This window comes from Pholis gunnellus (assembly GCF_910591455.1).
Source record: "Pholis gunnellus genome assembly, chromosome: 12".
NCBI lineage: Eukaryota > Metazoa > Chordata > Actinopteri > Perciformes > Pholidae > Pholis > Pholis gunnellus.
This window is the reverse complement of record NC_136539.1, coordinates 4546376-4561109: the sequence shown is the minus strand read 5'-3', so window position 1 is coordinate 4561109 and position 14734 is coordinate 4546376. Positions and strand designations below refer to the sequence as shown.

At 43.5% G+C, this 14734-nt stretch overlaps 1 protein-coding gene across 1 annotated transcript in view; it reads left to right on the top strand.

Annotated features, from left to right (window-relative positions):
* Window positions 1–14734, top strand: part of nalcn (sodium leak channel, non-selective) — a gene marked incomplete at both ends in the record, with an annotated part of 65208 nt that overhangs the window by 9943 nt on the left and 40531 nt on the right. Inside the window, 2 exons of the mRNA XM_079169579.1 lie at window positions 2626–2712; window positions 14163–14294. Coding sequence (XP_079025705.1) covers window positions 2626–2712; window positions 14163–14294 — 219 coding nt within the window. The remainder of the gene's footprint in view (window positions 1–2625; window positions 2713–14162; window positions 14295–14734) is intronic.

The following is a 14734-nucleotide window of genomic DNA, read 5'->3' as shown; positions in this document are numbered from 1 at the left end:
ATTGCTATTTAATTAAGGCACAAAAAGCCACTTCCAAATAATTTGATAAAACAAGATAGATAAGACTGCAAATGTCAGACTGTTAATAAATCAACATGAACCACTAAGCGAGTGACAACCCCAGAGTGTACATAAGCAACTTTGGCGAATACTATGAAAGACATTTGTCTTCAAAGAGATTCATCAGATTTATTTTGAAGAAGCAACTACTTTTTACAACATTTTATTTGGTCAGATAGGAATGTTGAAAAGTAACTTACTTGTCTTGAGATCAGGCCATAGATGGATATACACTAGAGAGAGATAATCGGGAATACCGACAGTCGTTATGGCCTGAAAATACATTCAAGGTCATAAAGAAGTGATTTGGGTGAGGGAAAAGTAATGATGATAGTTTGACCGTTTTTGGGGATTTTTATTCTATGCCCGTAGATTTCTCCCATCATTCAGTCCAGACAGCGTTCAGTTCAGAAGTTAACACATTTAGCTGTCTTTAAAATCTCCTCTCCGGCACCACAGTCTTGCCAGGCTGGGCTCTTTTCTTTCTTGAAGCAACAGGCATTTGATTGCGTCCTCCACGCTTACAGTAGGCTAATATGGGTTGACGTACAGGGTTGGGGGTTAGGGTTTGAAGCAGGGAAAATCAAGAGAGTGGGAGAAATTGTTTTGTTAAAGTTTTGTTTTATGATCACATTACAAGTGAAAACTGACGATGGAGAGGCAGAAAATCAGAGATGTTACTTGTTTTAGAAAAATTCACAGAAAATACAGAACTCTACATATGGTGTTGTGTTTATATAGCAGCAGCCAATTAAAAAGCAAAAAAATGCAACAATAAATAATGAATATTGTGGATGGATGCATGGATATGCATTTGTATTTAGCAGATATTTTGATTGAAAAGAGAAGCTATAGTTGGTCTTTCACTAAATCACATCTGAAATGATACATTTGGATTAGATTAGTTAAGAATCCAAATCCCCTTTTAAGTGACAATGTTTATTTAATTATAATGAAGTTGGCCTGTCAAGCAGTGAAATGTTTTCAGTACTGTTTGTTCTTTATTAAAAATGATACATCTCGGAAAGTCGTGACACAAGAACCTCTGTTCTTTCGATCATGATGACAAACAGGCTGGTGCCACCGGCGTGTTTATACCGCCACGACCTTGAAAACAATTAGCCTTTCTTTCCATTATCCAAATTAATTGTTATCACATTGTCATGCCCCCATCTTTATCTTAGAGGGGGGAAACTAATTAGCTGTGGCGTAACACTTAACTGTCAATCACAGAGACTGAAACAATGAGCTGCCTTCCTCATGCTCCTGAGAGAGGAAGGCTGGAGACACAACCCATGCCACAATCCCCATTCCTTGACTTTGCCAGATTATTGGGTCTTTTAATAGAGATTAGGCTGTAATTTGTTGATGAAATAACAATGGATAAATCCACTTTTGTTCCATAGGATCTGGTTTTTTTGTCCCATATTTAAATGAGTGGAGTTGTAATTAAGGGCTGAACTTGAAGTTGAATTACATTGAAGTCTAATTTGTCTTATCTGAAGTTGAATTATACCAACCCTGTGTGTTTGGCATCGAGCTTGTAGAATGTATCCTCTGCCATGTTGAACTAAATGCAAGATGATAAAAGCTATAGATTGGGGCACCACAGTCTTGCCAGGCTGTGATATATCATGAAGCCGATGTGACAGCTTTAAGATGTCGCTGAAACAGAGAGGGGGGGGGGGGGGGGGGGGGTAGAATGACTGAAGGATTTGTTTGTTACACCTTCAACTTTGACTTAGTTCTCTGCTTCATGGATGTCGGTCTCTTAAATTATATTTAAAAGGGCATTCATGCAAAAAAGTTCTGCTCTGTTGCTTCTAACAACCCATTCACAGAATATAGCATCATCTTGGACTATTCAGTAACATCTGGATTATATGGACTTCAATAGTAATAGTACCATACCTAATCATTTTGTGCCAGTTGCAAATGCTAGCATGCTAACATGCTAAACTAAGATGGTGAAGATGATAAGCATGTAGTTCAATTTTGAGCGTGTTAGTGTGCCGACGTTAGCGTTCAGCTCATGGCACCACTCTCACTGAGCCCCCCCCACACAGCGCTGTAGACTGTTCTCATTGTGTTATATGGTTGAGAAGATTCAGTCCTTACGGCAAAGTTAGGCAACTAACTGATACTCATCTGCCAAGTTAACAGAGTATGAGCTGAATGACATGGCATTTTGGATCCAGTTGTCACGATCGTGCTTATTGCCAAGATGTTGAGTTCGTCTTCGAGGAGAATGATATTCGTGAGTGAACCAGCTGTCTTGTGAGTCTGACGGTCTCTGCTGTGACACTAGTTTGTTTTTTTATTTCTGGCGATCGGTCCTCAGGCCCACATACTGTATTTAGCAGCTCTGTCTGCTGTTGTATGATGCCTTCAGCCTTTTTTTTTTGTGGCCACAGATGTTTTATGAAGATGTAGCCAAAGGGTGGACGTGTGCATATGAGTTTTGGCCAGTCCCTTGAATGGTGTGCGGGGGTTTTTCTTTGTGGGGGGGGGGGGGGGGGGTGTTGTGTGTGTTTCAGTCCCTCATGTGCTGTCCTTGTGCCACAGATGTTCCATGAAGACGCTGCTGGGGGGTGGCAGCTCGTAGCTGTGGACGTCAACAAACCTCATGGCCGAGCGCCCGCCTGCCTCCAGGTAAACCCACACATAATTAATATGCTGCTGCTGCTGCTGCTGGTGTAAAGTGTTTCACACGCGCATAATTCAGCTTCTGTTAAAGGTCACGCCTGAACATACATGATTTTAAATTTACCTGAACAATAAAATCTGACTTTGTGTGTGCCGAACCTTCTATTATTTAAACGTCTCTCTTGATGTTTGTATTGCTTGGTATTGATGGTGAATCAGTAGACCTCATCCATTTAACAAGTGCCACAGTGGTGTGCGGTATCACCTCATTGTTTTCCACATTTGTCTGTGCCTTCAATGATGGGACTTTAAACGAGGGGAGGCTCGTGTTTGATGTGTAGAGCTAATGACGTTGGTCTGGCGACAGATGCGTTTTTTAAATGACGTCTACGCGATGGACGCCTCCGTCGCCTGGTGGTCGGTGTGATCCAAAAGGTTGGGCTTTAAAGATAAGCCGAAAGCAGCGGGCGTTACTCGCAGCTGGCCCACTGTTGATAGCGGTGAGGTGTGAGATAGTGCCGACAGAGTCTACGGGCTATGAGAGAGAGAGGAGAGCTGTCAACAAACCCCTCGTGGTGAAAACGCTGTTCCAGAGGTGAGCAGGAAGGAGGCGCACACACAAACAGAGCGAGGACACATATAGGAACAGAGAAAAGGGGAGTAAAGAAGAAGGGAAAAGCACAGGAAAAGGAAGAACGTGAAATATGCAGTATTCCCATTAAAGCAGCACGTACCCCAGAGCCTCATCATCAGTTGGAGGGAAGATCTAGACAACCGGAGGGATAAACACGGCTCACTTCCCTCTGAGCCCTGTGCTCCGTTACAGGGAGCACCCAAAGGCTGCTTCATCTGCCTCATTCGCTCAAACCAAAAGTAGCTATTACTGTCTTCTCGTGCCAACAAGAAGAAGACCGCTTCTAACGGTAAAATGAAAGGGTCAACAGATTGACAGAGGGAGTCATCAGGGCCGTGTTCAGGCCGACAAAGGCGCTGTGTCAAAAAGATGAAGCTTCCATGTCAACGAGACCGCTGCTTTCCACAGCGTCAAAGAAAACAGTGAGGGGCCGCTTTGATATTTGACATCATATAGCTCCACACTTCATTCCCTTACGCATATGTTCAAGTGCACATTCCTGGTGATTTACTTCGTAATGCTAATGACATAATGCTACTGTTTGCTGCCATGATAGCTTTCTACAGTAAAATCTGCTAAAAGAAAATTCACTGTGCTGATTTTTGGCCTTTTGAACTCACAGGTTATGATTCAAACTATACTTGTTGCTGGCACCTGTAGCTATACCCCCACACTGAGGCAGACTTCCGTGGTTGCTTTTAACTGGTTTTGAAATTTAATACAGATGCCTCTATATGACCTACATCAGTAAACAAGACCATCATGGAGAAGATTCGCTTTTTATATTGATTATTTTGGATGCTTAAAAGCAGTGCAACCAGGTCCTCGGTTTGCGAACGCACTGCAATTTCAGATGAAATCATGCAGGTTTAACAGACTCCTTCAACCCAGCCTCCAGCGGGGCCTCCAGCGGGGCCTCCGGCAGCGACCAGAACACCTCAGATCAACCTGCAATTGGAAGCTTCAGCAGGAGAAAGACAGCTCAGCACCCGGCAGAAGTGTCTCCTTCCTCTGGCTAGGATTAGAGCGTTGCCTTGCTGCTCCGCCGGTTCCGTCGGTTAGCACTAAACCCCGACACCACAATGCTGGAGACCCAGGCCGTACTGCTGGGCCCGCTGGAAGGGAAGGGAGACACGGGAGAACCAGAACCAGACTGTCAGACCCCTGCTGCAGTTAAATGAGAGGTTTTCTAAGGGGAGTCTAGTGCTCGGAAACACTACCACTTTCGTCCACGGGGACCTCCAAAATCAACATGAAATGAAAGTTCCTTGTCGTAACTTTAAGTCAAAACACCGGCTTAAGCACGCAGACTCCGTGGGGCCGACGACCTGTGAGACGGACCGAGTTACGCAGCGTTGGAGCTGGTCAGAGTGCAGAGCAGCTCACGCCTCCATCACATGGAGTGGTTGGGCTCTGGGCAACGGCTCAGAAATGGTGATGGATGGACTCCTGTCAAAGAGTGCCTGACGCATAAAAAGCACCGTAGAAAAGAGAGGTGTTATGATCTTATCGGTCTTTCTTCATATTCATACCAGGAGAGTAAATATCATAGTGGAACCAGGGTTACACAAGACATTTATGCTAATGTCTGCCTGTGATGCAAGGTCACAGAGCTGGAGAGAGGGATGTAAATGGGTGGTTCCTCAGTGTTACAAAGAAGCAGCAGGTCTTTGTATTGGAATGGGTGTGTGGACCCTCAAGCAACCTTCATTCAGCGTGGCTCTAGCAGACCTTGTAGTCAAGCACCTAGACATCATGTTAACCACAGCTGTGTGGAGACTTTCACAGCAATAGCTCTGCCAGTGATGCCAGAAATCTATAAGCAAGATTTATTTCCTCATTATTTCACTGATCTTTTTCTTTTCTCTCCTGATGCATTAATTATGTAGATAATCAATTCAATTGTTAATCCTACTGCTATTCTTCACTGTCCACAACGGAATCCATGTCAACATTAATAGAGGCTATATTGATGCATAATCATCTAGAGGAATACGCATAATGCCTTGATTATATGATGGATGTCGTGATTTGCAGTTCTAAACTCTGCCTGTTATCGTCCATGCAGCGCTTCTCTACAAGTGAAACCCATCTTTTAAACCCAACTCTTTCCATCCATTGCAAATGGATATTTTCCTGCAGGTTTAAAGTGATAGTCTGCATAGTAGACTTTATTTAGTCTCAGCATTAAGTCGAGTCTAGAGGCTGAAATGTTTGCTTTGCTCAGTTGAAAGTTGCATTCACGTCAATTACAATGAATTCCAAGAATGAAAACTTTGATGTTCGATTCGTTATTATGTTCTTATGTTTGTTTCGATGTTTCCCTGCAAGCAGGAGCCGCTCTATGCAGGAGCTACAAATACAAGTAGTATGTTTGATTGTGATATATTTGTAAGTACTTTGGTAAAAATGTGAGTATTGTGAACAGAATGAACAGGCAGATGGGCAGCAGAGTACCAGATTGTGCAGCAAACAGTTTCCGTGAATGTTTTTTCGTCATTGAAAATGATTGGAATCCATACAAATATTCAAGCAAACATTCAGCACACACCTTTCAAGTTTACAGACGAAGAATGTTGGACTCTTAAATCCAGATTTTGGCAAAAAAGTAAGACATTAAAGTACTTTTGTTGTTACTTCAATTGCTGCCTACTCGAGTATTAAAAGTGTCAAGCGCGAGGCAAATAGTGTGAAAGCTGAATAGTACTGAGAGAGTGACTTTGACATGCATCGTGCCGTGCTTGACTTCAGAAGTCAATCCGTTGTGTTCAGATGCCAGTCACGCACTGACAGCATTTCGTGGAATCTCAAGCCATCTAAGCACTCTGAAAGTGTTTAGATTTTTCTGACGGTGTCGGGGAAACCACAAGATCTAACCCAGCTGTAAACCACAAAGACCTCTTCACAGAGAAGACAGGGCTGCAGCGTAACAAGCGTGTTGCTGAGGGAGATACTACAAGCAGAGATGGTTGATATTGACAGCAAAGTGGACGGCTTAAAAGTGGGCGGACGGCGCCGTGGTAGCAACCTGTCAATTACAAGGTAGCCCCGCCCTAAAGCACACCCTGCTTTATGATTTGTTTGACTCTAAATGGACCATCATTAACTAAATGTACATCATGCTGTATTGAAGACTTGAAACTAGCAATTTAGTCCATAAACCTTGAGAAGTAGGGCCATTTTCTCACAGACTTCTATACAATCAGACTTCTTTTTGCAAGTAGAAAGAATGCAGGTTTAAGGGACTTCCTCATTGGCTTCCCTATTCAGACCATGAGTTTGCCACCTGATCACTGCATATGTACATGAGCATTAGTATATGTTGTGGAGGGCTGTACGTCTCTCTGTACGTGTTTAAGTACAGTACACAGTATTTATTTCTGTTCTTTGATGTTTTAATTAACGGAGGAGGAGGAGAGGGCACGTCATATCCCTTTCTTATCATTTTCAACAAATTACGGATATCCCCCCCGCTCTCTCTTCCTCTGAAGCCTCGCCAAACACCATTATTTCATTGCTTTTTCACACACATCAGAAGGGAGCAGTGCTATAGCTGAGTAGACAGGTTAGAGTGGAGACAGGCAGTGTGGATCCAGCCTGCGGGGCCATCTGTGAGTGCCGAGCAAGTGGGGTGTGAGTTTCTGTTCTGCTCTGGCTGGCTCCAGAGTAATTGGCCGTCAAATGATTCAAATGTTTCAAGGGCTGGCGGGTGGGCGCTATCTACAGACATGCGGCCCTGTGAGTGTCGTGCCGTTTTGTGGGCCCGCTGCCCCCACCTACACCTGCTGGACCGTCTTATATGGTCCGACAGGTGTATATCGACTGTCGGCCTGTCGATCTGCCCGTCGACATCTGTCCATTTGTGCACGTATCTGGATGTCAGTCTGGTCTGTCTGGTCTGTCTGGTCTGTCTGGTCTGTCTGGTCTGTCTGGTCTGTCTGGGTCCGACGGGCTGCAGCAGTTGGAGATAACATGTAATTGATTAACCACCTGTTCCTTTTGGAGACGAAACGGCAGCTTCCGCTCCTGAAGGGGCAACAAACCGAAATAGCCCTCAAAACCCAGAGCCTTAATCTCCCACTCTGGACTGTGCAATGTCTTTTATGAAGGTGATAATCTTCAGCAGTTTTAATTGTCATTCTGTGATGTTTTTGAGCTCAATTTCTATTCATTTTTGGACTGAACTTTATTTTATTTTATTTTTTGGTTTTGAGAAGCTTCAGTTTCTGCGATCTATTTGCAGTAATAATGGCAGTTGGTGCTCATGAGATCTACCAGCACTATTCTTGTAACTGCTGCCAATAGCAAAAAACAAAACATCATTACCATATGATAGTAGGACATGCAGCCAACAAAAGATACAATAATCCTAAATATCTTTTGGGGAATAGAAGAAACAAACAGAAAACAGAAGACAGACTGTAATCCCAAAAATATGTGAATGTGTTTACTCCATGAGTAGGTCACATGTCAGTTCTTCTGCTGGGTAGTCGACCATTTGTCGAAAAGTGGTTTCCAGATTTTCCGGGAGAGATTTTCCTTATCGGAAGGCCTTCCATATGAGTTGGATGGCTTTTATATATTGTCACATATGAGAGACCAGACGGAGCGGAGCTTGGGGCAGAGCCACAGCTCATAAGCAAGTGTACCTGTGTTCAGTTTGCACTCATCACTCAAGAGAGGATACGTTAGCATAGCTTGGAGCCTTGATTTTTTTGTAACGAAGTCTATGTACAATCTTGAATCGTATAAGTCAATGTCTAGTCTGGACCTTAAAAAGGATTGGCAGGGAGGAAATAAACCAACATCCCAAAATGTTGAACTATTGCGTTAAAGCCCAGATTGTATTTTAATGACTGCGTTCTTACATCAAATGTAAGATTCAAGATGCATATTTTTGTATAATCCCCTTTACTTCACCATGAACATTTTATGTTCAGAAACTCTTCAGTTCAAAATGAAGTCCTGTAAGTTGGAACCCATGGGCGTGCCGTATTCGGGAGGCTAATTTTGAATACATTTTTTTCTGACCGATAGCCGACCCTTGTTGAAAGATCATTAACTGTTAACTGACAAGGTCAGTGCCTTGCATGCAGGGAGGAGAGGTTGAAGTGCCTAACGAGTCGCCCAGCTGCAACGATACCTGTTGCACAAACATGTTAAATCCATCATGTATCGCCACCTGCAGTGTGTTTGCAAGACCGACAACTTAGTCCCCAGTTCACCCATTCGGCAGAAAGCCACAATGTTGCATGCGTTGCCAGTAAGTCTGCACTGCATCAATTAGTTAAGCTGCGAGGTTGTCCGCTGTGTGTCTGCGTGGCATATCTGTCCGGGATTCCACCAGTGTATTGCAAGCCCGGCGTAACTTTAGCGAGTGTCCGGTGTGACGTTGAGTATGAAGTTAGCAGTAACGTTAAAGCTGTGAACTTAGCAGTGCAGTGTGTACAGTTTAGTTATCGGTGAATGAATGCTACAACTCCTCAAGACCCGAGCCAGCCACCTGCTGATTAGAGTCGGGGGGGGTTAGCCCTGAAGTTAGGCTTAGTTAAGGTAGGCTGATTATTCTCCTTTTTGTGACAAGCCACTCCTCTGACTTATGCTCTGCTTTACTCGACAATCAAACGGTTATCTATTCACATTTGAATTGTCCACAGGAAGCCCGTCATTGCATCACACCAATTAGGCGCCAGTCCACTGTTTATATAATATAGTTACATCATGCCGTATCCATCCCATGACACTGTTTGTATCCCATTGCTCTGTATCTGTTCACAGTGCAGACGTTATTTCTAAGGCTTTTTAGTGTTTTCCTGATTCTCTCCATTGTGCTCTCGCAGTAGCAGTGTAGTCCGGCGGAGGCTAATGAAGCGTCATGTTTCTTTCCCTGCAGACCTGGTCTTCTAATTAGCCTCTAGTGCTCCACCATACCATAATTACACTGCAGATTGGAGCTTTGGCTGCTTTAAACTAAAAAAAAGGAAAGGCTTGCACACTATACAGGTGTACCCCAGTGGATTAATAAAAGACAAATCTTTTCAAATGCAGCGTAGACTAACCCTACTTACAGTTCAAGGAACTAAGGGATGTCTGTATGTGAGGGATTAAGAACAGGCTTTTATATGACCACAAAGGAAGGCTATGCAATGTCGATGAATGCTACCTAAACCAGAAGCATTGGCTTTATTTAGCATCGCCTCTTAGGAGCATGAAAGGAGCAGCTTTTTGACCTCTCCCCTCCCAAGCCAGAAGGTTACTGATTCTCTGGAGCCCTCCTTTGCCCATGCCACGGTAAAGGTCAGATTGTCTCCGTGTGGGACACACGTAGAAAAGGGAAATTGTCTGGAGAGAAAGAAAAAAGGAGGAGGAGAATAAACAATATTGAGAATACTGTTATAGATGGCGAATGTATATAGGGGCATAGTGGGATAGATATACATGTATAATGGAAAACAAAATGACCTGCAAGAGATGTGACCAGCCCTGTGAGGTCAACACTCTCAGACCACAACACGACGACCGTTAAGATTGTCCATTTGGTCTGGACCGCAATCAGCCGGATGCACACTTATAGCGAGATATGCTGAAAAGGAATAAAGCAAAAAACTCCATAAGGACTAGTAAGCCAGACAGTAAACGGACGCAGAGGTGGCGGAGCGCAGCAGATATTATTAAGAGTTGGAGGGCGCAGACATGCGGACCATCATGTTTTATTAAGAGCTGTTTTTCCCAGCCAGAGACATGAGTCAGCCCGCTCCTTTCAGGCCTGTAATAAGCCAAGGGGCTCCCACTGCGCCAGATCCCCGACCCAGCAAGATTTTACACACCCACACTCCTTTAGCCCAAAAGTTTTAGATTGAAATAACTCATTGTCAGTAACAAACTTAGTCACAAATTGGCTGTGCTGCTCACCCGTTTGACAATAGACAAAAGACCTGTTCTGCATCTTTCCCGTTGCCCACTTCTATACCGCACGGAGAGAAAAGAAAAGAGCCTCGACAGATTCACTTGTTTATTCATCGTCAACAAAACGCCAGCGAGGAGACTGGAGAGATAAAATCAAGTGAAGCGGTCCCTAATCCCCCTCAGTTTCCTCTTGATCTCGGTAAACGGGAGAGAGAATTCTCCAGCGGGAGACGGTGCCAGGACACTGCCCCGGACAGTCGGCGACAATTCCTGTGTGTTAACGCTGTTGTATATCCTGCCAGCCACGTGCACATGCGCCACACTCGTCTCATGCACCGGTAGGAACGAGCATTTGTCCTCCTCCTTGGCAGTCTGAGTGAACAGACGGAGCAGGAGGAAGCAGCCATTTGGTCTGCCAGTCTGCCTGGTTGTGTTACAGGTGTGGCCACTGGACATGCTCCAGGTATTACCCATATATATATATATATATATATATCCATATATAAATATATATATTCATATATATATATCCAGATGATTGTTATGCCTGTTGACAGCGGATCATGTCGGGACACCTCTCATGAGCACAGCTGTCTCTCCTCTTCTGTGAGATTGCAGTTGACGTCGCACTGACCAGACAGCCTTCAGAGAGTGAGGATTTGCTGCACTGTTTAAATTGACAAGGCATAAATTGGGTGATAAAAAAAACCCTCAAGAACCCAGACAAGAAGTCAGAACGCTTGACGCACAGGGCAGTGTTTATTTCTTCTTATTTTTAATGTTGTTTTTCTTCAGCGTGCAACTGTTTTCCCAAATACCAATACACACTTGAAATGATTTATCTACAGCACTATTTGCATACATCATTTCTATCACGTACACTCTGTTGCATTCCAGCAAATGAGAGCTGAGTACATGCTGTATTTTTGCAGAATGTACTGGGTCATGTTTTAGGAATTAATCGGCAACAGAAATAATAAAGAATCCATCAAACGCGTGTGAAAGGATTTCAGAGAAGCTAAGAAACATCACACACAACGGTGGTGGGGGGGGGGGGGGACAAATTGTCCCATGATTTATGCTGTTAAATTTATCTTGAGGCCATGTATGGAGTGCCAGTGCCATCAGCTGCATTTGGCGAATTAGGGCATTTTGCCTTTGGAGCGACATGAAGGCACATCTTTAGCCATTTGGAAAAAAAAAAAATAAACAGGAATGTGAGGGAGAGATTAAAAATGTGATTTTGTGGCAGAGCTGGATGGGCAGACTGTATCTGTTTGATTCCCAAAAGCTGACAGGGAATATGGGCAAAGTCAGGACCTTGAGAAAACCAATTCATACGCACAAGCATCCACTTTCTGTTCTCTGTCAGTTTGCCTCTATCTCCCCCTCCTTCCCTCACACACACACACACACACACACACACACACACACACACACACACACACACACACACACACACACACACACACACACACACACACACAACTCCGTTCAGCCAAAACACCCCATGGGGGAGAGCGTCTGGTTGCTGGAAATGTCAAACTGCTTTGTCACGTCCAATCTCAGTCAGGGAGCGTAACCACTGTGTGTTTGTGTGTGTGTGTGTGTGTGTGTGTAGAGTTGTGCAACAAGACTAGCAGCTGTATTAGTCTGGGTTGAGTTTACACGATGACAAGAATTCACATTTGCAACAACAGTGAATGGAATGTTGTGCTCAACAACAAGCTAATAAATTAAAAGCATGAGAGAAAAAGACGAGACCAAATAAGAGCAGAAAATACGACCTCATAAAACTTCACGCCAGCTTTAAATCTCGTTTGCACGGAGCACCAGCAGTTTAACTACTCGCCCTCTCTGCAGTGATGTAGGCGTTTAATCCGGGGCGTGTCCGTACACTGTGACATCACCGCTGGGCGTGGCTACAGGCAGAGGCGCCAGAGCAATGGAGCAAGTGCAGTAGAAGCGTCCTCATTATTCAATTAACCTACTTTTTTCCTAATAATAATAATATAACAATAATAATAATTTAGTTTCACTGCGATCATGGACTCAATATAGAACATAAGGAAAAGAGAAGCGTATATTTATTAAACCTGCTTGGTCTACCGACTTCAGTCAAAGATTAGCAGAAAGAATGTTCGTACTGTTGCCGAAATGTCTGACGGATCAGCTATGAGAAAAAAAAAAAAAAAAAGATTCATAGTGATATTGCATAAAACAGCTATGTTAGCTAACTTTGCCAGCCAGCCCACCTACGGTAAGCTCGCTGATCGGACAGGTTTTGATGAGGAGATGGGACATTCGCTAAGGAGCCGAATCAAAGAGTCGGCCCTTTTAGGTGTTTTGGGTTTTCATAGCACCCTCAGTAATACTAAGACTACTGCAGGTGGCTGTGTTTTTGACTTAATTCACGAGGTTAGGTGGTGTAGAAATGTAAGAAATCTGTTTTAAATGACTATAATTTTGTTATTTAATGCAGAGAGAACCATAACTGTGATTTTAACCATCTCCCAGCAGGATTTTAAAGTGCTTCAACAATCGTGCTACTCGCTCCAACCTTTCAGAAATAATAATACCATAAGAGGACCGTGTCAGGTAAACACAAACAAAAGTCACCTTATGTGTTAAAATGCTGCCATTCTTTTTTCTGGTGATGACATTCTCTCTAAATCTCCTGCTCTTTCTGTTTGTCACTAAATATGATTTTATTTACACTTTTTTCTTAAAACAGCAATGAATTATCCACCCAAGTTCAAAGTTCCATCAGATAATTACATGCACGAGTTCAGTCATCATCACTCTTTCTCTGATTACAGAGTGTGGATCAGGCTTTCTAGAGTTTAAGGAGTTTGCACTGTTGGTGTATATTTGTGTGTAGGAGGGTAGATGGCAGTGGTCCCATTTTCCCGCAGCGAATATGATCTTTCCAAACACTCTTTATCTTTCCAAAAGTCTTCCTCGCTTTCTTCTCTCTTCACTTTTCCAACCCTTCCTATTTCCAGTCTCACATGCAAGTCTTTTTTTAGGGTGAGCTATTCTACCCACTCTCAAGCTGTTCGTTATGCCACATACATGCGGCTCAAGGCTGCGATCACATCTGTCATACGTTCCGGTGTTTGTCTAAGTGAGGAGTGCAAGTTTTTTGTCCAAACATTCTTTTGGGGGAGGGGGGGGGTTTCCCCTCCCATCCTTTTGAGTCCCGACTGTTTCCATTATGTGATGCTGTTGGAGGTGTTCAATGGCCCTTCTATCCCCCACGGGAAATAACGTACGTTTCTCGCCCCTTTCCTTCCTTGTTTCCAGGCTGAATGCACACTGATTCTGCTGTCTGGGTGGATGTTTCTCCCAGCGAACCAATGAAAGGCTCCTGATTGCTTTGAATTGCCTGCCGTTTAGCTGCCGGCCCTCCCCCTTTGCCTGTTTCCACCTCGTAATATACAGTGCAGTGTATAGTTGGCAGCTCAGAAAAAGAAAGAACCTGAGTCTGTACCATCACATGTATATTTATTCTCATTCTATACTCTCAGTCATCATCTGTCTTCCAGTCTGTGCTCTCGGAAGCGAAATAAATATATATATATATAATTGATGGTATTAACACAACATTTACATTCAGGGAAAGGCAGAGTTAAGTCTCATCCCCCTGTTTTTCACGATCACTCTCGTTCTGTGGTACATTACACCTTAGCTATCTTCCTGTCTGTCCATCACGTGTGTGAGTTATAACCTCAGATAATGCTTTACTTTATTATTATCATGGTCCTGACTCACATCCGTAGGCCAGAGTTTGATGAAGCTCAATGGGAAACTAAATAAAAATGGCCGCCCATTTCCCACGCACCTCTTCTCTCCTCTTCGCCCGTTGTGTGCTGTTGACATTGATTGCCATCGAACGCTTGCTCTGTCTCCACAGCAACTGATGCGGTCCTCCGTGTTCCACATGTTCATCTTGAGCATGGTTGCCGTGGACGTCATCGTTGCCGCTAGCAACTACTACAAAGGCGAGAACTACCGCAGGCACTATGATGAGTTTTACCTGGCAGAGGTGAGATGATTTCCTTTCCTTCAATTTCCTGCTTTTTCTTTCAACTCCAAATGTCAACCTCGATCCCTGGATCTGAACATTGACACAAAGACCTTCGAGCAATGGCTTCAAGTTAAAGCTTTGTTTTAATTTGTTTTATTAGATAACAAACCGTATGAGATCATCTTTTGGTAAAAGCCCGTTAAAGGACACAGACAAAAGGTTTGTCTCTACAGTAGAGGTCCTTATTTGGAATGCCCTCCATGGTAATGTCATGGTCTGTTATAATAGGGATTTAATCCTTGCGTAATCTGAGTGCCTCATGATATTACCACTTTCGTGATGTATGGTCCAACTGGGGATTTGAGGGTACCAGACAGTTTATAATCCATACCTTTGTATATTTATCATTTTTCACTAATGGACATTTTCATTGATCAACTTTAGTATATGTCTATTTC